Source organism: Armigeres subalbatus, chromosome 1 (assembly GCF_024139115.2).
Source record: "Armigeres subalbatus isolate Guangzhou_Male chromosome 1, GZ_Asu_2, whole genome shotgun sequence".
In the NCBI taxonomy this organism is placed as follows: domain Eukaryota; kingdom Metazoa; phylum Arthropoda; class Insecta; order Diptera; family Culicidae; genus Armigeres; species Armigeres subalbatus.
Window position 1 is genome coordinate 107,483,509 of NC_085139.1, and position 27,735 is coordinate 107,511,243.

At 40.0% G+C, this 27,735-nt stretch overlaps 1 protein-coding gene across 5 annotated transcripts in view; it reads left to right on the top strand.

Moving 5' to 3' along the window:
• Positions 1-27,735, top strand: part of LOC134204520 (glutamate dehydrogenase, mitochondrial) — a 53,887-nt gene that overhangs the window by 19,885 nt on the left and 6,267 nt on the right. For all 5 annotated transcript variants that reach the window (XM_062679338.1, XM_062679346.1, XM_062679349.1 and 2 more), the window contains 3 exons: positions 19,564-20,156; positions 20,221-20,382; positions 20,443-20,647. In XM_062679338.1, the coding sequence (XP_062535322.1) occupies positions 19,564-20,156; positions 20,221-20,382; positions 20,443-20,647 (960 nt within the window). The remainder of the gene's footprint in view (positions 1-19,563; positions 20,157-20,220; positions 20,383-20,442; positions 20,648-27,735) is intronic.

Genomic DNA, 27,735 nt, shown 5'->3' on the forward strand with positions numbered 1-27,735 from the left:
GTGGCTTGGAAGCCTCCTTTTGAAAGCCTCGGAAACTCCCTTTTGAGGGGCTCGGAATTATTCTTTCAAGAGACTTGGAAGCCTACTTTCAAAAGGTTCAGAAACGTCATTTCAAGATGCTCAAAAGTCTATTTTCAATAGGTTCGAAGGCACTCTTTCAAGATAATCTTATGAGTTACGCTTATTAAAATAGGGGGTACCTCAATGAATACAAAAACACCTCTCAAGAAAAAGATTGAGAACCGCTGGTCTAGATTTAAGGCCATTGTCCACTAAGCGTCTTTTCAACGCTGAGTGCACGTGTCGTTAAAAATACGCAGGAGTGCATCGGAAAAAAGCGGTAACGCAGAGTTTGCTTGCGAGGCTAGCTATGAGACTTGCTAAGGAAGTGTTGGCGGGTCTTGATCTCGAGCACTTGTTTCTTGTCCATCATTTCTTGGAAGTTGCTAATGCTACACTGTAATCATTGTCCGCGCATCCCATTTTCTGTCGTACTCGCTCACCAATGTCTTCCTTTCGTTGTCCGTTTAAACTTCTGCCGTTAAATTCACTCACTTGTTGATGATCTGTACAAATGATCAGGTTGGAAGATTTTGGGGAGAGTCCTATTCAACATTTCAAAATCATGACGAGCTCGGTGGTCTAGTGGCTACCGCTTCTTCCTTATAAGCAGGAGGTCATGGGTTCAATTTCAGGCTCGTCCATTTCCTACTTTGTATTTCTATCTTAGTTCTTTCTGTATTTCACGTCCTACCACGTTTCTACTGTTATAACCTTCTACACAATCTTTCTTGCATCTTTCTTAAGTAGGTGTCCAACTAACCATCCTTCCCCTTCCTCAGCATTCGCAAGGACGTGGCCAGGACAGATCTCGACTATTGGAGAGTGCATTGCTTCCATTTAAGAGATAGTGATTAGTCCCAAATCATTATCTGTGGTAACGGATGAAAGTGATGCTACTCTCATACAATAGTCTTGGCTTGTACCACCTACGAATTTGTGCGAATTGCTCAATGCTAATTCTAATGCTAGTCGCATTCAACATTCCAAAATCGATGCATTGCTTATAGAGAGAATCTGATTGCTGGCATGCTTTTGCGCTGATTTAACGAGCTTGCCAAATGGTGAGTCCAACGGTTTACGCACTATATCCAACGAATAATTAAACTCGGATGCGTTCCGGTACCATTACCTATTAGAGGGCAGGGCAAAAAGGTACCCGTCACCTGCAAATTTCCTTGCAACTATTGCACAACTAATATAATGAATGCCTCATCAATTTGATTCAAATTGGTCCAAAGTCTAAATTCAGCCTAATTTTCACATGTGGTATTTATTTTCGACTTGAACAATTTTCATCGTTTCAGCGTTAATTATACTTAGTCAGATGGGTGTCAATGGCGTCGCCGTTCCGTCGATGGCGGGCCCATTTTTTCCGCAAGGTTTCGCTTGTGTTAATCTCACTAACTAATTTATAATGTAAACATTGTAAGCCGATACCTTTCATCGGTGCCGTTATTTTTCTTTTCGGGATATTATCACGCCACCTTCGTTGTGCACAAAGAAAAGACTCAACCCGACATCGTCAGTCACATGCATTGATCCGATTCCGAAGTGGCTTAAATCTGCAGATAATTATCTGCTTTTTTGCGCAGGCCTGTACATATGTCGTGTTCCTGTCGAACCAGTTCAAACAGGATCGAGCCCTATTTGCTGTTTGAGGAATCCGTTTTCGCCAGCTTTCTGCATCAAATGACGTCATACCGCTGCCGGATGGACGGTACGAGATAGTGATGGCGAGAAAGCCTTGCCCTCTAATTGACTTCCAACCGAAACCGGCCGGTTCGATTCTCGAATTCTCGTTCTGCTCACCAATTGCAGTTTGACTACATGAAGCGAATTTCAGAAATGTTTATTTGTCGAACCGGTTTCCGGCGGATTTTTCAGTTGCTCAAGGCAAGAACAACAACACGCAAAATCAAAGGTGTAGGGTGATTTTTGGTGGATTTGGTTAGCGATAAAATGAAATGAGTAAATAGAACATCTCAGCACCAACTCTCGATTACACAGAAAAGCAAATTTAACACAAAAGTTCAATACATTATGGGCTAATGATGAACTACCTTAAAGTGCTATGTAAAATGTAAAATATTTTCACCTTGAAGATGACATTTTAGCAACAAAGTGTCTTCAGCAAATTCAAAGCTTATTGTTTAAGGTTTATTTTGATGTTTGTTGCAATTGCAAACATTGAACTTCTGTATTTCTAATGTTAGCATTGCATGATGTTCTAGAAAGTTGTTCTTTATTTAATTTTGAGGGACTTTGTTCAAGAAACCATTGCTGTATATTTTGATTGTAACTTTTTAGTGTCAATTTTTATCAAAGTAAAGTATTCTACAAAGTTGTAGACGTAGAGCATGAAAAAAAAACATGTTTTGGTTACACAACCGAGTGAATACATTAATGGATTGAAAAGTGGATTTTTACACGAGTAAATTAAAATTACCAAAATGCCCTCTTCAGGGTAAATGCCTATTCTTAAAGACGAACTTTTTGGAATCTAATGTTTTTTTTTTTCACCTCTCGTTTTCAATGGCACTACTTTCAATACTGAAGCAGCTGTCATCTTCTTACCCGAGCAGCACAAGTCAGACAAAAGTGTTATATGAGTTGCAGTAACCTTTGTGGAACTTTTGTGCTGCTAAGGTATTCTATGGTTGCTGCGACGCAGCAAATCAAAAATAAAAAGATGACAGTTATTCGTTGCTTTTTTGTTGAGATTGGTGCCTCTGAAAATGCGAGGCAAAATTTATTTGGATTCTGGACAGTTTCACCTTAAATAAGGTAAAATATCCAACCATAGAGCTATTGCCTTATTCCGAACAAACGCCTGTTTCTAAAAGAAGAATCATATCCATCGTTGACTTATTCCGAACAAATGTCTCCTTCTGGAGAAGGAATCAAATCCATCATACAGAAGGAAACACACTAATCATTGTTTTTCACTGGGTAAACCATGATTTCGATGGAGGGATAACAATTATCATGGCTTTATACCCAGCTAATGTATGCTGGTTACGAAAGGATTATGTCTTTTTAGTATTATTGCCGACCGGAGCTATTTTTACCAATGCTTCTTTATACTCAGTCGGATAACTATTCCAGTTATGAAACGTTATGTCAAACGTCCGTTATTACAAATCAATAACAAATTTTCAAAACTGACTAGGCTCAAATTTGGCCTGAATTGTGGCAATTTCATAAAATTTGGTCGACAAAAACCCCTCTGCTAATAATAGAACAAAACCTGCCAAAGCCGTCTTTCCCCCTAGAATATGTCAGAAATGTAGTAAGAAGTTTCGAAGACAATAACATAGGGTACATACTTGTTACTAAATCACACTTTCAAAGCATTCCTATCAAAAGTTATTCTAAGGCAAAAGTTATGTGCGCAAACTTGCCCCGCTTTACTCTATGCTAAATGACTTAATGTCAAATGGCCAATGGCCCGTTTTTTTCAGGTTTATGTAATTTCCAGGAAAATTCAATATTCGGGAAAATGTAATTTTCGGGGAAATATAACTTTAGTTGAAAAGTCATTTGTGGGGAATTTTTTTTTCGTTATTATACACAGAAAAAAATAATGAAAAATAAACAGCGCGTAAAAGTTGACATGCGAAAATTTACGCTATTCTACGCTGAAATGGTCCTCTTCCCAACAAGATTGCTTACAACTTGTATGCAATATTGATAAAATGATTCACTGGATCTACACATCTATAGTAAGACCTCGAATAATATATGCTTCACTAGTCTGGTGGCCAAAAACAAAAGTATATTCAGAAGAAATTAGGAAAATTTCAGAGAATTGATACTATGTCCATCACAGGAGCTAGGCGCAGTATGCCTTCTAATGCGCTTGATGCAATATTGAATCGTTGAATCTATTACCTTTACATTCGTTCATACAATTAGAAGCTGAGAAAAGTGCACTAAGATTAAAGAGAACAATAACGTTCTTTGAGGGAGATCTTAGGGGTCATCTCAGTATTCTTAAGGAAATTAAAATAAATTCATTATTTAATCATAAAGACTGGATGAATACGAAATACAACTTTGAACGACTATTCAATGTGACGGAGCCTAGTCGCACTGAGTGGAAATCAGACGGACCTAGTATTCAACCAGGCTCAGTCGTATTTTATACAGATAGATCAAAATTAAATAATAGTGTAGGAGCTGGCCTAACAGGCCCTGGAGTAAATATATCTGTTTCAATGGGTAAATGGCCAACCGTGTTTCAAGCAGAAATACAGGCAATTATTGAGTGCACTACCGTTTGCTTACGACGTAACTACAGATATGCAAATATATGTATTTTTTCTGACAGTTTAGCTGCGCTTAGAAGATTAGTTTGGGAATGCATTCAATCACTCCAACAGGTGGCTCAAAATAATACATTGAATTTATTTTGGGTTCCTGGGCACTGTGGAATTGAAGGTAATGAAAAAGCTGACTTGTTAGCAAGAGAAGGATCTTCCAAACTATTTGTCGGTCCAGAACCATTCTGTGGCATTTCGGAATGTACTCTTAAAATGGAACTAAAGAACTGGGAAAAACTGAAAATAAATGAAATCTGGGATACACGACAGCACGACAATCAAGGAGATTCATAACTCCAAATGCAACAATAACTAAAAAGGTTTTGAGCTTATCAAAAAAAGACTTATGTACATTCAGTGGGCTAATAACAGGTCACTGTACCAGTAAATACTATTTAAAACAACTTGGGGAGCTGGAAGACGATATCTGTCGTTTCTGTAACTTTGAGATTGAAACTTCGGAACATTTACTTTGTGATTGTACAGCACTTTTTCATAGAAGAAGAAACATTTTTGAGGAGGGTTTTATTGAACCCTCGGATGTTTGGATAACTTCTCCCAACAAGGCAATAACAGGGCTGGTAGCGAGAAATGCCGTTCAAAATAGTGACTTAGTGACCAACGATGACGAAAAAAGTGACCAAATAGTGACTTTCGAAAGCAGAAAAAATGACCAAATAGTGACTTTTGTATGAGTTGAGGTGCATTCGTATTGTCACTGTGTAACTCGTAGTAGATCGGAAACTAGGGATATCATGTTTTTTTTTTTCAAATCCTTATTAGAATGTGATCAGAAATCAAGAAAAGACAAAAATTACAAAAGCATGAGGATTACTACTGCTGGCCGTGTGCATCTTCACCGTAACTAGGGAGAGGATGGATCTTAGCAGGGAGTAACCGACTTGGCGACACCATCATAAATACCACGAAGTTGGATATTGAGGAAGGTATAAGTTGGGACATCCAGAGGCTATCCAAGTAGCACACGCAACATCTTCCTAAAAGCATCTTGTTTCTATTCAGTTGCATTAAAGGCATTGGAAAAACATCAAAGCACGAAAAAGTTGCATCAAGATGTCAAAACATTCGAATTGTGATCAATGTTTCATTGACATTGCAATACAGTACGCGCTTGACATTTGAAAACAAACAAACAAAGAATACTGCACTTCATGTTGCAAACACGAAACAAAATCATTAAGTAGCATATTTTTTACCATGTAACTTCAATGCGTCTTTCAAAATTTAATTGTTTGTTTAAATTAAGTTGCAGATAAGTTGAATGTGTCTTCATGTTTAATTTAGCATCGTTCAACGTTTTGATAACTTATTATTTTTTCTTGTGATGGTGCAATCAAGTAACAGAAAACCCGAGTACAAAACTTCATAATCGTATGGTTTTTATGGTGAGTCAACATGCAGTCCTTTCGAAGTGTTGAATGGTGCTGTGGAAGAGTGAAGGACTATAAACCACAAGATCCATAAATCGAATCCAGTTTTATATTTTTATTTTATTTTTTTTTCGCTGTAGTATTTTGCAACATTATTGCACTTCTACTGCAATCGAAGAATGTTTCCGTAGGCTCCACCTCTTGCGCTTTTTAGATCGCAAGAAAGTAATATTTGATGGCACATACGCAAAGATTGTTTCTTTCCGAATAGTTGCAACACAGTGAAATGTTCAGTAGTGAAACAATTTGTGCTGCTTGGGTAGCAATATGACCATGGTAAACCTTATTCCGTAACACACCACCCAATGGTATTTACCCAGCGTCACGGGTAAAGCAAGTTCTACAGCATTGTGGTAATGAAGTTTAACATGAGCTACATGAGTGAAACTGCAGTTTGTGTATGAGAAAAGCAGAATGAAATATAACATATTTTGCGCTTGTACTGCCGTTCAAAAAATATTGTCTCGTCAAAATATATTTCCAAAAGTTTCACCATATATAGATGATTCAGCTGCAAGTGTGAAAGAGTGTTAGGAAGAAGCCCAATCCAAATGGCTTTCGCTAATTTTTATGTAGTTAGACGTGAGAACATTCGTTCTGGCACGTTGAAAAATTAGCACGGTTCTTCGCTAAAAAAAGCAATAAAATGATCTAATCAATTACTAGACAGAGAATTATGTGGAATCACAAAGCTTATGAATCTTTATTAGGGAAAATTGTTAAAAAATTTGATGCAGAAATTGCTTTGGAAATCTCTAAAAAAAATTCAGAAATTTCAGCGGAAGTTGTATTTTTTTGTTGTGGAAAACCTTGTGGAAATTTTGTGGAAACCATGTGGAAATTTTTTTCAGAAATTGTGCGGAAAATGTGAGGATTTTTTTTCAAAAATTGCGCGGAAAATTCTTGTGAAATCTTTCTCCAGGAGTTCAAACGGAAATTCCAACAAAAATCCGATGGCGAATGTCAGCACAAAAACTTCCGGAAATTCTTTCACACCATAAATTCAAGGCAGAATATTTTGTAGACATTCCTGCTGTCTTTCAGGAATTTCCGTGGAACTGCACGTCAATTATTGTAAAAACTTCTCCGCGAATCCCTGAAAAAAAATCTCCTTCAAATACAAGCGGATTTTTTCATGAATTCCGGTAGGAATCTTTTTGGGAATTCCTGTAGATATTGTTTGGTGAATTCCTAAGTAAAACCTTTCGAAAATTATTTACCAAATTCAAGGCGGAATTTTTACGGAATTTTACAGGAAGATTTTGCGGTCATCGCTACAGAAATTACAGTGAAAGTTCCTCCAAGAGAAACAAAGTTAGGAAGTTTTTTATAACGAAGGTGGATTTTTCTCCAGATACAGGCAACTTACCCAACTTAGGAAGTAGTGCGCCGGATTCGCCTAATAATGCGCTAAACAACACATCAATTAGTTTGACAGATGAAATTTCGGAAGAAAGTTCGGTTCGGAAGTCCCGACTTCCGAATTCTAATGTTATGCTACGTCGGCAATATCATACTGTGTGGTTCATCGTAGAGGGATTAAGCAATCAGAAACTGAGAAATATCTCGAAATTATGTCAAAATGGACGTGACAAAAAATGGATATTTAGAAACGATGAAAAATTACAACAAGTGAAGTTCTTACCCTTATAATACTTGTTAAACGAGTGCTCAAGAGTATAATGTATTCAAAAATGCCTACGCTCCTTATTTATTAAATTCCCACCCAAAACTAATACCGCGCGAAGCCTCAAACCCGTTATGTAAATCAAATCAAATCCGCGAAAACATCAAAAACCGCGAAAATCTCGAAATAAGCGTAGTCGTAACAATCCTGCGCTTTATAAACAGAGTTGCCTAAACGTAAGCCCAAGCTTTGCTGCTTGTCCACGGTTCGAATCCACTCTGCCTTTCATAAGACGGCCTTGGAGCAATTTCTCAAACTTTATATATTTTGCTAACAGATTTACATTTGATTTGGTTGATAATAATGGTAGGCACAAATGATTTTTATTTTGAACTTTTTTTTTGCAAACGGTGGTGCGAAAATAGTGACTTTAGTGACCATTTTTCGAAAAATAGTGACTTTAGTGACTTTTGGATGCAAATAGTGACTTTTTAGTGACTAGGCTCAAAATAGTGACCAAGTCACTAAAAAGTGACTTGCTACCAGCCCTGCAATAAACTTCATTCGTTTAATTATACCTTACTGGAATAATAATCATAGTCAGTAAGTTCAAATCACTCTTCAATAGTGTTTTAGACTATCTGACTTCTACTATACATTAAAAAGTGGCCCGCCACAATGGATCAAATATCTGGTCGCAGTGGATATTGTACCCGACAGGAAAAAAAATGCAGTATTGACGATTCACGTCGAATATTGTATACATTTAGGCTATATCCCGTATGGAATTACGCTAATAATGTCGTTCCATTTATGTGCATGATGTTTAGCGTAAATTTCAGTGTTTTTTTCTATCTGTGTATCACTTTTGAGGATTATTGTACAGTGTTGACGCGATTTTGTCTATCCCCGATTTTATTACGTTTTCTACCCGATTTTATCACGTTTTCGACTCGATTTTGTCACCCCGAAAAATTTTAAACGTTCTTTTCATTCACGTAAAAAAATAACACACTCACCAGTGATTTTCATTAAATAACTTTAACCGCCAGTGGTTTATTAAATCATTTTGAAGTACCTGTCAAGGATTTTGTAACATTTTCGAACCACGCTTTGTAATGACTAAAGTCATAGATGCTGTTTAAGTGTAAGTGATGCACCATAAGAGAAAGATGGACAGATAGACTCGCTTTTATTAGCGACGCACAATGAGTAGATTACGTGAAGATTTATATGATTTTGTTAGTTGTTTAAACGTAGGTGTCAGGCCATTCGGCCGAAGGTCATTAGGCCGAACGGTCATTAGGCCGAATTAGCAAAAAGAAGCAAGAAGTGAAAAATGAGAAGTTCTTTCTTCACCTTACCCCTTCTCCCTTCTCCATTCTTGCATCTTCCTTCTTTTTTCTTCCTTGTTATTTCTTTCCTTGTTTCTTTTTCTTTTTTCCTTCTTCCTTCTTCTTCTTCTTCTTCCCTTTTCCTTTACCTTCTTTCTTCCTCCTTCTTATTTATTTTTTCTTTCTTCCTTTTTCTTCCTTCTTCTTTCTTCTGATTTCTTCCTTCTTTCTTCTTCCTTCTTTCTCCTTCCCTCATCCTTCTTCCTTCTTCTTTCTTCTTTCTTCTTTCTCCTTTCTCCCTTCTTCCTTCTTCTTTCTTCTGTCATCTTTCTTCTTTCTTCTTCCTTCTTTCTTCTTCCTTCTTCTTTCTCCCTTCTTCCTTATTTCTTCCTTCTTCTTTCTTCCTTCTTCCTTCTTCTTTCTTCTTTCTTCCTTCCTCCTTCATCCTTTCCCTTCTTCCTGCTTCCTTCTTCCGGAAGGAGAAGAAGGTTCTCCTTCCTTCTTCCTTTTTCCTTCTTCTTTCTTCTTTCTTCTTTCTTCTTTTTTCTTTCTTCTTTCTTCCTTATTTCTTCTTCCTTTTTCATTTTTCAACCTTCCTTCTTCCGTATTCCTTCTTCCTTCTTCCTTTTTCCTTCTTCTGTCCTCCTTCTTCTTTCTTCCTTTTTACTTCTTCCTCATTGCGCACTACTCACTTCTCACTCCCCAGTTCTCATTCTCCCTAATGGCCATTCGGCCTAATGACCATTCAGCCTAATGACCATTCGGCCTAATGACCATTCGGCCTAATGGCCTTCGGCCTAATGACCTTCGGCCTAACGGCCTTCGGCCTAATGACCCAACATCTTAAGCGTACGACTTTTGGTTTTGTTTTCGCCCAAACAGTTTTTATCAGACCATCATTAGGACAAATTAGTCTGTTGATGTAGCAACAATAAATAAATAAATAAGAAATAAGATGATTTTGATGTTGAAACTTGATCCTTGAAAAAAAACTTTGTCTCTTGCTTATTTTCCACTCAGCGAGAAGTTTATGACACGCCTGCTAACTTTTTTTGTCCACATCATCTAATTATACGGTTTAGGGTCATTTGGCAGAATTGGCCTTATTAAATGTTTGAGAGATGTTCGAAGTAAGTAGTGAGGCGTGAGAAGTGAATGGTGGGAAGTAAGATGTTTTAGGTAAAAATAACTTTTTAATTCGTTTTTTTCTTTTCTCACTCCTCACTTTTCACTACTGATTTCTCACCTCACTCCTGATCCCTCGCTTCTCACTTCTTGTTTTGTTATTTTTTTGCCTTTTTGTATATGTATTCTTTTTGAATTCTGATTTCACACTTCTTATTGTTTACTACTTAGTTCTCACTCACTTATCACTGATTTTCCACATCTCACTTTTCATTTCTCATTCCCCATTTCTCACTTTTATTACTCACTTATATATTCTCATATCACATATCTTCTTTTCACATCTTATATCTCACTTTTCACTTCTTACCTTAGCTTAGCTTGATTGACTGTACCCATCGTAGTTGCTAGTCGTGATTGGCCGAGAAACAACAAATCATGCACAGCTCACCAATTGAATTGTTTTCTCGGGACTAGAAAGAATTCTCGCTGTACATGCCTCGGAGTTTCTTTAATTCAAGTCCAATAACGATGCCGGCCACGTCCTCACAATCAATTAGGATAAGGGGAGGAAAATTAATGCGACACTCATTGCTACAAGAGACCGAGGAATCCTTTACATCTCCATGAGCGCACTGCAATGGAATAGTATGATAGTTGGGAAGGAAATATATTGGAAATCGCCTTGGTAAGCGATTAATTATTTCTTTTGAACGACGCCATATTTATGATGATACAAAAACGGAAAAGCAACGCGTGTCTTACGTATTTTCCCGAAGACTGATTCGATATCTTAACTACATCACGACGACTAAAACACGCACTGCATAACGCAAAAACACGCACTGAACTGATTAACTTCTTATATCTCACTTCTCACTTCTCACTACTTACTTCTCACATATCAAATTTTCATTCTCAGACTTCATTTATCACTTCCGTCTTCTCACTTCTTATTCCTCATGTGAAGTGAAATGTTTTATTCCTAACTTTTCTCTACACGTAATCTGAGATTTTTCTTTTTTTTTTGTTCGGGATGAACTACTGCGTCCATTTCATTGAACTTTTGTAGTATACCCGTGTCATTTGTTTAGTGCATGTCTTTCTGCTCCATTTCTATTGAGAAGAAATGAAGTAGTCGTTTTTTATTCAGATATTTTCTCAAGCTTAATGTAAGGCCTCTTTAGATTAAGGTACCGCTATTTATACCCTTCCAGAAACGGCTTATACCAACTCTCAAAGGCGCGCCCCTCAATCAGTTTCGACTCAACAATAAGTGGGATAATACTGATTTTGACCATGCATCGGTACTGCAGTTCAAACATATTTTTGCGTCTTCTTATGAGTTCCGGATTCGTTTTTGTACAGAGATCTGATTTCATTGCGTTTGGCATTTCTGAATCTCACCTTTACACAGAGCTCTAATCAGTCAGAGGGTTCAGCAGATCCACCAAATTCGTATCCGCTTCTTTCCTAATTAATCAGCGCTCTGGAGCTTTGAGATTCATGTCATCGGCTTTAAAACCAGCCTAAGATTGAGTTACGTTTTTATAATTTACTCCATTGACTTCATACAAAAGATGCAAAAGACGGATAATCTAAAAGCAAATTGTAGTAGTTCCATACTCTTTCGACCATCACTAAGTAAGTATTAACAATAATAGTAAGAACTACAGCACAGTGTGGTTGATCGCACTGCGTAATGCACCAACCACGAAAAGGTGTCTACCTAGCATTACAGGCTCCATTATCTGCCTTTCTAATTGTTTCACACCCCAGACCATTCATCCCTTGCTTGACACCTTGTGATTCGGGGTTAGGGACGTCATATTGCCAGCTTCAGTGTTGTGCCGAGCCTGGCGATATGATCGGATTTACACCGTTACGCACTACTTCAGAGTATCCATATAATATTCGGCCAAATGGGTCGAACGGCCGAGCGGGATTCGTAAAAATGAAGTTCGGTTAAAGCGTTAATCCAAATGCCCTGACACCAATAATTATTATCATTTCTTAGCTTCCAAATGTTCACTACTTACTTCTCACTCCGAATTTATGATTTTCCACTGCTCACTTCTCACGTTGCATTAATCACTTCTCAATTATCACAACTCACATCTCACTTTTCGTTTCTTCTTTTTCATTTAATTACTTCTCACCTTTCATTTCTCATTTACAACTTGAGGTACTGTTAAAAATATTCAGCCAAACGGAATTTGACATTAATGAATTCCCAATTCTTCTTGTTTGCTGCTCACGCCTCATTCCTTATTTCTGATTTTCCGCTTCTCGATTTTCACATCTCACATATCTCTTCTCCTTTCGCTCTTTTTTTTACTATTTACTTCCCAGTTCTGATTTGTCACTTCCGTCTTCTCACTTATTTGAAGTGAAAAGATAGAAATGTCTCATTCCTCACTTTTCACTTCTCAGTTCTCACTTTTCACTATTCGCAATCTGAGGTTGAGTCGAGTACGAGACACTGAAGACGCTCTAACTGTTGAGGTCAAAATACGTACCCCATTCGATTTTGGTAACACGTTCGGAACATTTATGTTGCCAAAATCGAATGGTTTTTGTTTTCTCATGATACTTCAACATTTCTTCACTTTTTGTGACGCTAGACGCACTATGACCATTTTCTTCGCGAATTTTGAAATCTAAACGTTTACAATAAACAACTTTTTTTAGTTCTTTTTTCGTCGGTTTCGGTGTCTAGTCAATTTCTTTTACAAAAATGTCGTAATTTAGGCGCGTTTATCTTAAAAAAAAAATAAAGCGGTTTTTTTTTATTTTATTACGTCGATTTAGGGGTCTAACATTTTTTTAAAAGGATTACGATATTTACGTATATTATAGCCGAATGTTGCCAAAATCGATTTGGGTCTGTATTTGTAAAGTTACAATCAAGTGGTGGAATTAAATGGGATAGTACTGTCTTATGACAAGAGAATCTGAGGTATTTTTTTTAACATTCGGCCAAACGACCCGTTTATACAAGCGGCATTCGGCTGACACCAATTTAATTATAGAATGTCAGTTAATATATTTATCATTGTATCGCGAAATCAAACTGACAATTTTTTATAAACTTTCATTAATATTGTTTTTGAAATAATGGCCGGAACAAGTTTTATTTTCCTCTTCTGTATCCGTCCCCCTTGATTTGCGGCTTCATTTTATTAATTGAGGGGGGAGTTCAGAATAAAAAATGTGTCGGCGAAAGGACTATCTGAACTGCGTTGCGTTGTACTAATTGGTGGGGGTGTTTGAGGTCCGCAGCATACTAGGGGAGTACTGCGGAATTACGCACAATTTCATTCATATAGATTCTAGAGAACTCAATATCGAATTTTATAATATATGATATAGTAACTGAGCAATGGATTTTAAAGGAATATCATCTGGCTGTTTACTTTAATTGTTCGGGTTATACCTTGCCTTGGCTTCCACTTGATTTACTATTTAAATATTTGTGACTACAGATAATATGGATAACGAAAAACATGTGTACCTACATAGCTATAATAGAAAGCAAACACGACTTGATAATCTGGATTTGAAGTGCTATCTCATTTACTGGAGCACGTATGTGCCAACAACCAGTTTAATTGTAGACTCGAAAATCATATAGATATAGATAATAAATCGCATTGAGTAAAACGCATTACGAAGGAGACTCATCAAACAGTCAATATGTAACCGGAGGCGTCAACTTTATGAAATCATAGAACTTTAATTGCCGTTGAATACTAATAGTAAAATACCGCTGATCGACAAGTGACTCTTATTGATGCCTTTGGTATGTAATTTGTATGACACCTGACTGCTGTGACACGTTCAACACATGTTTCTTTAGCTGTCTTAGGTTTGAGTTATGCATCATTTGGCATGGATGAACAAACATATAGCTTTAGGTATGTTTAACGATAAAAACATCGAGGGAAGACAGTGATTGTAGTCAACATAATCAAACGGGAACTAAAGTCATGTGTCAGTCATATTTTTTTTACAGTTCAGTTACAACAAACGATTATTCATGTCTATTTGTTCGTAAATATTGTGATGAAATCTAAAGCTCATGTTGAGTTATACACTGAAAATAGCATTCGAAATTGATAACACTTTATTAAACACAGAAGCCTTCTAAAAAATATAGCCTTCATGAATGGCTATAGTTCTAAAAATAGGTCATAATTATTATCAATTCACGAAGATGTCTGTTTACCGTTTCCATGATGGTCTAACATGAAAGAAATCTTATCACATCGCAATTATCGAGAATCAGCTGATCACATGTGCCCAAAATTTAGCGCGCACAAGACTCATGATCCACTGACTGCCGACTGTGTTTCTAAGCGAAGCAGCTTACCACCTGCGAAGAAGGGGGTGTGTTTCGATTGCGTCATCGCGTCGATAAATTTAAGCTGCTCGCGTGTTCCTGCTGGGGTATTGTGGTCGTGCTGACATTGACGCCCACCCCGTCGTCGGAGGTGTTTTTTTGGTCAATAGCCGTAGCTTCCATATTCACTCAGCCATTTTTGTATTCACATACTTTCTAAATCAATTGTGTTCCATTCCTTGTGACGTCCGCGAAAGGTGGGCAAAGCTACGCACTACGTACCGAACGTCCTGATGCGCATCTGCGCGCGCTAAAAATAATAATTCATTAGCGTATTTTGCGTGTTTTCGACGGAACCCCAAACTGAAGCCATGCCAAAATTAGGTTTTGTTATTCATTCAACGGTATAGGGGGCCTTGCGCTTGCACTGCACATGAAATGTCCACAGCACTGCACTGTAGAAAAATGAGGAAATTGAGAGACAGTGCAAGTTGCAGAACGTGGCACGAGTAGAATGAAATCGAAAGTTATATAACATTGAACCTCATTGCGGACTGCAAATTCTACGTCACGTCACTGTTGTAGGCAGGTTCACCAGGAGTTAGCGGTTGTCGATGCTGTAGTATTTAGTAGCTGATAACGCCCTGATAAGAGTGTTATTCTCAAGTGTGGTACTTGAGTCGGGAACAACCGTACGACATGTGACTAATATTTACCTACACTGCGTTCAGTTGATGGGAAACCATGTCCATCAGCACGATTCAAGAGGTGTGAATAAACCGTATCCCTGTGTTGAGAGACCGGGTTCCATTAAATTCCGATTAAATGTTAGGTGAATTATTGCTTGCTGAGTTCAATGGAACAAAGTAATATGTTCCATTGCAACAAGTTGCTTCCTATGAAATAATAATGAATTATAAACATAGAGACAACACAGTTGCTGACATTCAAAAGGCGATACAAGGGATATTGTTGTACGTGTGAAAAAATTAAATCAACGAAACGGCAAGCTCATAACGCTCAATGCATAGCAACTGTTATCTTCCACTAGCTGCCTGTATCTCAACAGATACTGAACAGCATCAGACTGTATTTTTGGGTGAAATTTATTCGTCATAAATCGTATAAAACTTTTTTTCGCATATTCAGGGGGAAAAACAAATACAATATTGAGTAAATTAGCTATCAAATCCTATCCATATCCAACCCAAATAAAATCCAAATCCAATCCAAATCAAATCCAATCCAAATCCAAATCCAATCCAAATTCAATCCAAACTCAATCAAAATCCAATCCAAATTCAATCCAAATCCAATCCAAATCCAATCCAATTTCAATCCAAATCCAATCCAAATCCAATCCAAATCCAATCCAAATCCAATCCAAATCCAATCCAAATCCAATCCAAATCCAATCCAAATCCAATCCAAATCCAATCCAAATCCAATTCAAATCCAAATCCAAATCCAAATCCAATCCAAATCCAATTCAAATCCAATCCAAAATCAATCCAAATTCAATCTGAATTAAATCCAAATCTAATTCAAATCTAATCCAAATCCAATCCAATCCAAATCCAATCCAAATCCAATCCCAAACCAATCCAAACCAATCCAAACCAATCCAAACCAATCCAAACCAATCCAAACCAATCCAATCCAAACCAATCCAAACCAATCCAAACCAATCCAAACCAATCCAAACCAATCAAATCCAATCCAAACCAATCCAAACCAACCAAACCAATCCAAACCAATCCAAACCAACCAAACCAATCCAAACCAATCCCAAACCAATCCAAACCAATCCAAACCAATCAAACCAATCCAAACCAATCCAAACCAACCCAAACCAATCCAAACCAATCCAAACCAATCCAAACCAATCCAAACCAATCCAAACCAATCCAAACCAATCCAAACCAATCCAAATCTAATCCAAACCAATCCAAACCAACCAAACCAATCCAAACCAATCAAACCAATCCAAATCCAAATCCAATCCAAATCCAATCCAAATTTAATCCAAATCCAATCTAAATCCAATTCAAATCAAATCCGAAATCAATCCAAATTCAATCTGAATCCAATACAAATCTAACCCAAATCCAATCCAAATCCAATCCAAATTCAATTCGAATCTAATTCAAATCCAATCCAAAACAAACCCAAATCCAATCCAAATCCAATCCAATTCAAATCCAATCCAATCCAAATCCAATCCAAATCCAATCCAATCCAAATCCAATCCAAATCCAATCCAAATTCAATCTAAATCCAATTCAAATCAAATCCGAAATCAATCCAAATTCAATCTGAATCCAATACAAATCTAACCCAAATCCAATTCAAATCTAATCCAAATCCAATTCAAATCTAATTCAAATCCAATCCAAATCCAATCCAAATCCAATCCAAATCCAATCCAAATCCAATCCAAATCCAATCCAATCCAAATCCAATCCAAATCCAATCCAAATCCAATCCAAACCAACCAAACCAACCCAAACCAATCCAAACCAATCCAAACCAATCCAAACCAATCCAAACCAATCCAAACCAATCCAAACCAATCCAAACCAATCCAAACCAACCAAACCAATCCAAACCAACCCAAACCAATCCAAACCAATCCAAACCAACCAAACCAATCCAAACCAATCCAAATCCAATCCAAACCAATCCAAACCAATCCAAACCAATCCAAACCAATCCAAACCAATCCAAACCAATCCAAACCAATCCAAACCAATCCAAACCAATCCAAACCAATCCAAACCAATCCAAACCAATCCAAACCAATCCAAACCAATCCAAACCAATCCAAACCAATCCAAACCAACCCAAATCCAATCCAAACCAACCAAACCAATCCAAACCAATCCAAACCAATCCAAACCAATCCAAACCAATCCAAACCAACCAAACCAATCCAACCAATCCAACCAACCACAATCCAAACCAATCCAAACCAACCAAACCAACCAAACCAACCAAACCAATCCAAACCAATCCAAACCAATCAACCCAAACCAATCCAAACCAATCCAAACCAATCCAACCAACCAAACCAACCAAATCCAACCAAACCAATCCAAACCAACCAAACCAATCCAAACCAATCCAAACCAACCAAACCAATCCAAACCAATCCAAACCAACCAAACCAATCCAAACCAATCCAAACCAATCCAAACCAATCCAAACCAATCCAAACCAATCCAAACCAATCCAAATCCAACCAAACCAATCCAAACCAATCCAAACCAATCCAAACCAATCCAAACCAACCAACCAATCCAATTCCAACCAAACCAATCCAAACCAATCCAAACCAATCCAAACCAATCCAAACCAATCCAATCCAAACCAATCCAAACCAATACAAACCAATCCAAACCAATCCAAACCAATCCAAACCAAGCCAAACCAATCCAAACCAATCCAATTCCAATCCAAACCAATCCAAACCAATCCAAACCAATCCAAACCAATCAAATCCAAACCAATCCAAACCAATCCAAACCAATCCAAATCCAATCCAAATCCAGTTCAAATCCAATCCAAATCCAATCTAAATCCAAACCAAATCCAAACCAATTCCAATCCAATCCAAATCCAATAAAAATCCAATCCACATCCAATCCAAATCCAAATCCAATCCAAACCAATTCCAATCCAAATCCTATCCAGATCCAATCCAGATCCAGTCCAAATCCAATCCACATCCAACCCAAATCCAATCAAATCCAAATTCAATCCAAAACCAAAACAAATCCTATGCAAATTAATTCCATTTCCAAACCAAATCCGATTTCGATCTGATTTCAATCCAAATTTCAAATCCATTACAAATTTGATATACCTAAATCAAATCCAATCCCAATTCCATTCCGATGTAAATCCAATCTAATCTCATTTAAATTTCGATGCGATCTGAATCCATTCCAAATCTGATCTAAACCCAATGCAATTCCAATTCAAATCAAAATTTAACGTAAATCCTTTCCAAATTCACTTTAAATCCGATCTAAATCCAATTCAAGCCCAATTCCATTTCGATGTCACTTAAATCCAATATAAATTCAATCCGAATCCAATATGAATCCAATTCAGTTCCGAGCTGAATTTAATCCAAACTTTATCGTAATCCGATTCAAATCTGTTCCATAACCAATCTGAATTCAATCAAAATTTGATTCGAATCAATTTTTAACAATCAAATGACCGAACCTATTTTTTTTTGCCAAAGGTTTCTTTTAACAGATTTAATTGATAATAACACGTATCGGATATCCCTCAACCGCATAACGGAGGATATCTTCAAGTTCTGTTTAGTTTTCCTTTTGCGAACAAAATATCACGCGTCAGTCAAAAAGCCGCTTGGTGCGGTTTGGCAGAAGCCCGACTAGACCAAAAACAGTTAAAATCTATGTTTCACATGTCCTTAAGCTTCCTGCACGCTCCCTCTCTGAGAGTTCTTCTGACCGTTTTTTATGCAAACCAAACATACTGTTTCAACCAAGAGTCCCACCGCTATAGGGTTCATATGATGCCCAAACGCTCCACTCAATCTTGGGAGGGAGTGAAGAACTGATGCAAATATTAAAATTCACTATAATGAAGAAAAAAAATCTTGAGAGTACTCTCGCCCCTTTCTTACCAGGAGTCCTCATGCTCTGCTCTTATCTAATTAATATGTTTCAATTTCCTCTTCTTTCAAACATCCTAACAGATGTTCTTCTACCAGATTTGTTCTGTATTCACAGTCCTAAATCCTTCACAATAATCAGCTATTAGGAAAAGAAAAACATCATCTCACCATACGTTCAAAAATCGATACATCAATGAACGAAGGGTATCCCAAATCCATCCGTGTTGCAAAATTGCTAATGAATGGATATAATGTGTTTGTTTTCGTTCTGAAACAGTGCCAAAAACGTGACACAGACAGACCAATTACGAGCTGCTCAAGTCAAGTGTGGACCGTCCATCGAATGATTCGCAGACGTTCGAGAACGTGACACGCCGTCTCCCATCGGGCCGCCCGTCACTGATGGTGGATGTCAAAAGGGCGAAGTACACTTCGTGGTCGGGGGTGTGTTTCCTGTTAGGGCTTCGTCTCCGACGTAATAGAAAAACGTTGTTAACATGTGCAAACAATTTGAATGGTTGCCACATCGTCTCTCACCCAACGGGTCAATTTGTCAATGATTCTATAAATTGAAACCACTTCAAAGAGGTTTTATCGAGTTCGGTTTGATTAATTCGAATCCATTTCTTGTTTTCTGTTTTCCAGGTATCCGTTTCTCGCTCGATGTGTCGCGTGATGAGGTGAAAGCCTTGTCGGCTCTGATGACCTTCAAGTGTGCCTGCGTGGATGTGCCATTCGGTGGTGCCAAGGCCGGAGTGAAGATCGACCCCAAGCAGTATTCCGAGCATGAGTTGGAGAAAATTACCCGCCGGTTCGCACTGGAACTGGCAAAGAAGGGCTTCATTGGGCCGGGTATTGATGTGCCCGCTCCCGATATGGGAACTGGCGAACGTGAAATGTCTTGGATCGCCGACACCTACGCCAAGACCATCGGTCATCTGGACATCAACGCGCACGCTTGCGTTACGGGTAAACCAATCAACCAGGGTGGCATCCACGGACGTGTGTCCGCCACCGGGCGCGGTGTCTTCCACGGTCTGGACAACTTCATCAAGGAGGCTAACTACATGGCCATGATCGGTACTACCCCCGGCTGGGGCGGTAAGTCCTTCATCGTGCAAGGTTTCGGTAATGTCGGTTTGCACTCGTGCCGTTACTTGTGCCGCGCTGGAGCCACGTGCATCGGTATCATTGAACACGACGGATCTATCTTCAACCCACAGGGTATTGACCCCAAGGTAGGTTGAGATGTTCTTAAAATTTGATATTTTAGTTAACTGACAATGCATTGTTCTTATACAGGCTCTAGAAGACTACAAAAACGAACATGGAACCATTGTTGGATTCCCTGGTGCTACTCCGTACGAAGGTGAGAACCTCATGTACGAGCCATGCGACATCTTCATTCCGGCTGCCATCGAGCAGGTCATCACTAGCGAAAACGCTGGCAAAATCAACGCCAAAGTAGGTTACAATTTGTAGCTCGGAAGGCAAGTTTTTATAATCTATTCTATATGTTTGTAGATCATCGCCGAGGCTGCCAACGGTCCGACCACCCCAGCCGCCGACAAGATCCTAATCGATCGCAACATTCTGGTCATCCCAGATCTGTACATCAACGCCGGTGGTGTGACCGTTTCGTTCTTCGAGTGGCTCAAGAATCTGAACCACGTCTCGTACGGCCGTCTGACGTTCAAGTACGAGCGCGAGTCGAACTACCACCTGCTCGGTAAGTACCGGTCCGGTCGGTCGACCGAACGACAAAATATTGTGGCACGCTTCATATTGCGCTTTTTCTCTAATTTGGCTCACTTTCAGTTTCATCAGTTTAATGGGTAGTTGGGGAACGAAGTATTGTATTTTATATTGCACTATTTTTAACCACACTACCGTCATCATCTCATCGTAAGGTTATGGGCGTTGAAAGAAAAACCATTCACTTTCATCAATCATCAATCATTGCTACTGTATCAACGCAAACGCGCAGTATGACGGTGCTGGCTATTCGAGTATGACGGCACCAGCCCCTTGTTATTTTAGTTAAACAATTCTGATAATAAGATGATTCAAGTCTACTCTGTTGGTTGAGGTGTTTCAATGCAACCAAACAACAACATTCGAAACTTATGTGATCCGTGAAACCGTGACATGTGTAACAATGCGAGATCTTTTTATTAACCTTATAAACGAATCTTTGAAATTTACAAAGTAACGCCACGTAGGCTTATCCCGCCTTCCGAGTAAAAAGCATATTATTGACTGCGAAACAGTGCAAAATGATCTTGTGGGTAATGAGGTTATGGAACTTTTATCGTAGGGGGAATGCATTCCTTGTAAAAAAAAATCCAGTTCAAAATTAGAAAATCCGTGCATAAAACTTTCATGATTTCTCTCCAAATTATGCAGAATGGAACTATTTTGCCACAAATTTGTATGGGATTTTTTTACATGGCCGTGTAAAAAAATCCGTGTAAAAGATTTCGAAAAACGTAGCGAAAGAGCACCATCTTTGGCACCAGCCGGCATAATGTCTATATGTTTAGTGTAACGATCTGAAAATTTTCCTTCTTGACGGGCAGACCCTGACTATCAATCAGTGAATCACGGCTTAACATATTCAGGGAATCGGTTGCTTTTGGTTGAGTGTGTAAAACGAATTAATTTTGGGAAAAATTCTCATGGAAAAATTAACAAATGTTGAATACCAACGGCTTAACTAGGAGGCCCACTTTCCAATTGACCAAAGCCATGTCTCGGCACCGTTTCTTGAAACGTACTGCATCCAAATGTTTTGTAAGCAAAACTGCTAATCTATTTTCGGTTTTCACATATTTCATCGCTTCTTGTCCGTGGCCAATATTACGCTTTGCATTTAATATCAACTTTTGTGATCGTTTTCCAAGGCTCTCATTGATGTGTAAAATTTATCTGCAGTACAAATTGCTTATGCTACAAAGCATTCACAGTCTCATTCTACTTCGCGACGACCGCATTTACAAAAAACGATGTATGCGATCAAAATTGATGGCTTGAATAGATTTTGTTATGTACAGTGTAATATGATCTCGGGTAGTAATGTTTGATCGCTTGTTTTCATTTGTGTTTGCCAGTTACATGAAAGATACTGTCTGCCGTTACTAGACGCCAGACTTCTCAAAAACTACGGATTCCGTAAACGTCCTATACTTCGGTTGGGCTTCCTCTATCTATAGCCTGAGTTGGTCAGGAGTTCCTCGGAAATGTTTTGTGACCCACCGCTTACCGTTCCTTTCCAACATTTTTTAACGGGCGATAGCCATAATGTATGCTAGGTTTAATGGGCGTTAGGCATAATATGGGATAGCCCGTGACATAAAGAAGGCAGAATTAGGCCTAACGTCCAATATGCCCAACGAACTTATGTCTAACGTCCTCATGCCTAACGTACCTACCTATGCTTAATGTCGCGGATCTGTTGGAAGGTAAAACGGAGTCTTCTCATTGCACACAGCGGATCCCGATGAGGACTTTCTGACCCTGTTTCTGACAGGTAAAAGTGGACGAAAAACAAACGATTGGTCCAAAATTCAATACTCTTCCACGAGCGTAATCAAGGTCAACATAATTTTACATAGTCAACCAATCTGTGTGGAGGGTTTTACTTGGGCACTCAGTGTTTTCAGCATTTTCCAACCCCATGCTCCTGCTTCGTCTCGACTTACCCGGCATCGATATTGTTCTTCATCCAGACAGTCGTAAAAGATTTCTTCACAGGCTTTGCCCTCCTTCTCAACAGAACCCGCTTTCAGGTTTCTTAAAGCTTCTTGCAGCTTCCACAGCGTACTGACCCCCACAAAGTTTCTACTTTCCTAAGGCTTATGATTTCTCATCTTCACTCCACGTTGTTCACTTTTATTCAGTTTTGTGCTATCTTCCGAACCGAAATCAACTTACTACCCAATCGTTGCACTTACCTTCCCCGCCCGGCGGGTTTCACAGATGAGCCATCAGCCAAGGTCAAATTCATTTTTGCTCTTTTGCTAATCCCGCTGAAGAACTCCAAGTGGTTGGTCATGTAGCCACCATCCACATAACAGCTACACAATTTCAAAAACACGTTTTTTTGTCTGGCACACAACAGCCTACCGAACAGCTCTTGCTTCGATACTGATACTCTTTCATGTCCGCGATATCTGCACCTTCTTCGTAGTTCAATTTGAGCACCAGCGATTTCCATTCGATTGTCAACCGACGCCCAGCTCGTTTAAAGAAACTATATTGGCTCCGTGCACATCCTTTTCAATTCTTCCATGGGTATCAGGCCATTATGCCGAAGGTCGTTAGATCAAAGGTCATTAGGCAGAATTGTCATTAGGCCGAATGGTTATTAGGCCGAAAGAGAAGTGAAAAGTTATAAGTGAGAAATGAGAAGTGTGTTCTTCCTTCTTCTTCCTTTTCCTGCTATTTTCGTCTTTCTTCCTTTTTAATTTTCATTCTTCCTTTTTCCTTCTTCTTACTTTTCTTTTTTTCATATTCCTTCTTTCTCCTTTCTTCCTTCTTCTTCCGTCTTTTTCATTCTTCCTCCTTCGTTTTTTTTTTCATTTTTCTTCCTTCTTCTTTCTTTTGTCTTCCTTCTTCCTTTTTACTTCTTCCATCTCCCTTCTTTCTTCTTCATTCTTCCTTATTCCTTCTTTTTTCATCCTTATTTCTTCTTCCTTCCCTTTTCTTTCTTCCTCTTATTTCTTACTCCTTACATTATTGTATATATATATTATTCACAAATCGGCATGATAATTGATAATTGCATTAGATCAGTTTTAACGATGTGAAGTTGCATTTATTTATCAACTGTTAGACAATCATACTCTGAATTAGCATTACGAAGGCCGCGATGCATTAAGCCCTCAGTACACTGTTTGTCATGATGACAAATATTTGTCAAGTTTATCCGGATATCTATCAGCTTGACCAGAAATCGACATGGATATCAGGCTGACTTGACAAATATTTGTCATTATGACAAACAGTGTACTGATAGCTTTACTGATGCTTTATTTCAACATGTCAAAGTAATGAACTATTAATTCGGCTTTTTCCCGTGCCCTTTTCCACTTTAAGTCAACTTTTAGAGCTGTATTTTTTACAAGCATATATAGCTTCATGGTTACTTGGGCCTTCTCCATTCTTCCGTCATCTTCCTTCTTTTTTAATTTTTCCTGCTTCATCCTTCTTCCTTTTTGCTCTTCATTGTTCCTTCTTCCATCTTCTTTCTCCCTTCTTCCATCTTCCTCTTCGTTCCTCCTTCTTTCTATTTTCAAGTGAAGAACTGAAGTAATTTCAAAATTCACAGAAATAAAGGAAAAAAAACTTCTATTTTCCTTTCTATTACCTTTTCCTTTTTTCTCTTTTTTTCCTTTCCAACGTCTCACTTCTTGCTTCTCGCATTTCACTTCGTACTCTTCTTTTCTCATTTCTCACTTACTTACGTACTTCTTAGATTTCAAAACAAAGCAACATTTCCATCGTGACTGCTTATAATGTTACAGGTGACCGAGAACCTGTTACATTTTCATTTGGTCTCTTGAAAATGAAAATGCAACTGTTTTCGCTTTCACATGACGATCACGAAAACTTCTAGTACAGGCAGTCATTTGTCATAAAGCTGCCGCTTTTGCTTCCACTACATATGGATACTACAGGATCCCTTTCCTCATACGAGGGGACCCGAATCTGCACAAGATGACCGGCGTCAGACTCCCCCCCCAGTGGCTAGGGTCCACTGGCATGGAGAGAGGAGCAGACACTCCCCTATAGTGGACGTGAACCGCTCAATCGCAATGCGCTTCAAAAGAGGGGACAACTCAGAAGCCCCGTAAAAATTGGTTGTAGAGCTGCTCATCACAGACTACAGGCATCATGAACTTTGGGGGTCGGTTTTTTTGGCGGAAACCGCTGCACTAATCATCGCCGAATCCACTCCTTTCAATAAACCAATCCTAATTCTTACGGACTCCGCCAGTACCATCGCTGCACTACAAAGCGAATATCGGAAGCATCCATGGATAAAAACCATTCTTACATTCCAACTTCATTCGAATGGATTCCAGAACACTGAGGAGTACCATAAAAAACGAGGCTAAAGCATCGCTACTGCGATCCCCCAGGGCCGATGTCAAAGCCTTGGTAAGAAAGATCGTCAACTAGGACTGGAAGAGGCAGTGAACACTAACACTAACATCACCCAACTCTGAAATTTTAAAGGAACCAGTCTTAAGGACCGGTAAGGCCACACCAGGCTGTCGCACAATTTTGGAGGGAGGCAATTCCGGACAGATCGCGAAGTCTGCGGAGTCCAGGAATCCGTTGAGCATTTACTTCCCAGGTGTGCTCAATTTAAATTTCTCCGGTCCAACAATTGTATACCATCCAGTATTCGTGACGCCCTAGCTGATGATGCTGTCAATAATGTAGCTGCCCCAGGCCTTGGAAAATTAGTTCAATAACGAACGAATGCTTTTAGCTCACGGTTCTCTCACGAAGAAACCTCCCTCAGTTGAATATCTGGTGCTGATGTATCGGTCATCATCTTCATTCATCTAAGCCCTGGGCTGCCTCATCGGATTCTTAAAAGATGCAGAGCTGAACCACAAGATTTAGATGCCAGCTCGGCCTCCACAACAAGGTTAGCTGGAGAGGTTTACTGTGAACTGACATTTTTTTTAGATCATACATGATCAGTTTCCTTCCGCCAGCAGAATCCTTTCGCGAGTGATTTGGTACGTGTTGTACCGAAATGAGTTGAGTAAAGCTCCCGTAGTACACGCTCTCGAAGTGGGCTCGGAGCGTACACGCCTAATCCTCGCAATAAGCAACAAGCCGTTTTTGTACTCTTTTTTTTTTCTTCGCAAGCAATGGAGGGGGAATCTGCTCAACAGACATCCTGGGTTGTCCAGGAAGTGCGGGGTTTGGGACCACCTCCAACAGCAAACGAGGGAGGCAGGACTACATCCCCGACCCGCTAAACCGTTTCCATTGCCGCCAAGCCCATAGTCCCTTCGGTACAACCAGAAAGTAATGCTTCAAAGGGGGGCCAGTGCACAACGCACCCTCGAGGTTAGCTGCGTGTCCTTGCAGCATCGAACATCGTGACTCGCTTTTTTAGAAGAACACCATGGTATCGTGCCAGCGCATTACCGCGTGCCGCGTGCACCCCAAATTGAACTTTCTGCGATAGGGTCTATTCGCCAACACACAGAGGGACTTGCCGACGCGGTGCCTACGCCTGCCCCAGCCTTGACGAGGACCCCTTTCCGTCCTCGGGCTCGGAACCAGCCCGGTTGACCGACGCCGCGAAAGCGACGATACCATGTTGTTCTTCGCGCGGCCACTTGTTCGATAAAAGGATCGAGTTCGACCACAGAGCATGACCACCGGTATGACCCATGAAGCCGACTCCGATCCCTTGGACCACCTCTTATTTGCGCCCAACTACCCATCCTTGAGTCCACGCGCCACCTTCTGTGTAACTCCGCGACGATTTGGACGATAGCCGATAAAATGGCGTTCCAGCCAACTTCATCTTTACACATCCTCCGAACTAGGTTGTCCGGACTAGTGTCCAGACCACATGTGGTCACGCATTGCGCGAAAACGTGGGCACACGAACAACACGTGTTCTGCCGTTTCCTCTAAACCTGCGCACACCAAACACTCGGGCAAGGCCGAGCAAGCCAGCTGCGTTACCTGCACTGTGATTTTGCAGCACGCTTAAACGCCGGGCACTTCGAACCCCCCATGGGGTGCTTGCTGTTCACAGCTTTGCTGGAACAAATCAAACAATTGGGAGGGTTCGTGCAGCATTGTGCCTTATGCCCCTCCAATCCGCAGCGTCGGCAGAGATTGCTTCTGTCAGGGCCTTTGCAGTCCCATTGCTTGTGCCCCGGTTCCAGGTACTTGAAGCAAACTTCGGGTTGTTCGTATATGATCACAGGGCACACCGACCATCCCACCTTGACGCTCCCTAGCTTGACTACCTTGGCATCCGCTGCAGATAGCCGAACCAATGCTACCTGGGTCCCTGCCGGACCTTTCCGTAGCCGAACGGCTGCGGTAGGCGTCTCCACTTCACAATGTCGCCGCAGTGCCGTGACGAGCTCTTCGACTTCGGTGATCTCGTCCAGGTCTTTAACCCGTAGATTCACCTCCGTCGTGAGTGCTCTCACCTTGACCGTCTCGCCTAGTACTTCCTCCACCAACTTCTTGTAGGCGGCGCCCTTTTGCGAGACGCCCCGCTTCAGCTCGAGGATCATCTCGCCCATCCGGGTACGTCTTATTCGACGTACGTCGGCGTCGAGTTCACCGAGCTTGACGTCACTCCTCATCACCTTCAAGACGTCCGAGTACTTAGCCTCGTCCCTCTTGATGACTAGGGCATCGTCCCTTGAGCGATTGGCGCCTACCCTAGACTTCTTGCTACCCTCATTCGCCTGGGCCTTCTTTTCAGCCCTTGACGTCTTCGGTTTCCTCTTGTTCTTGACCAGGTTCCAGGAGGCGTCATCCCCCTCTAAGGACTGTTCAGTTTATTGAGAGGACTGCTCCTCTTGAGGTCCTTACTGATATTATGCTTCAATGACGCAAAGTCGATGATGGCGTCCAGCTGTTCCGTCGCCACCTCGAAGGCCGAAAGCCCATCGCGTTTGCGGTTCATCGCCTTCACAAGCCATGGGCCGTCTATAACCTCTACCGGCGTAGCCTGGGAGATGGTTAAGTGACCCACGCTGGCGCTGCGCACCGAGCTGCTGACTATTGCTTCTGGCCTCCTAGGCGGAGACCTGAACA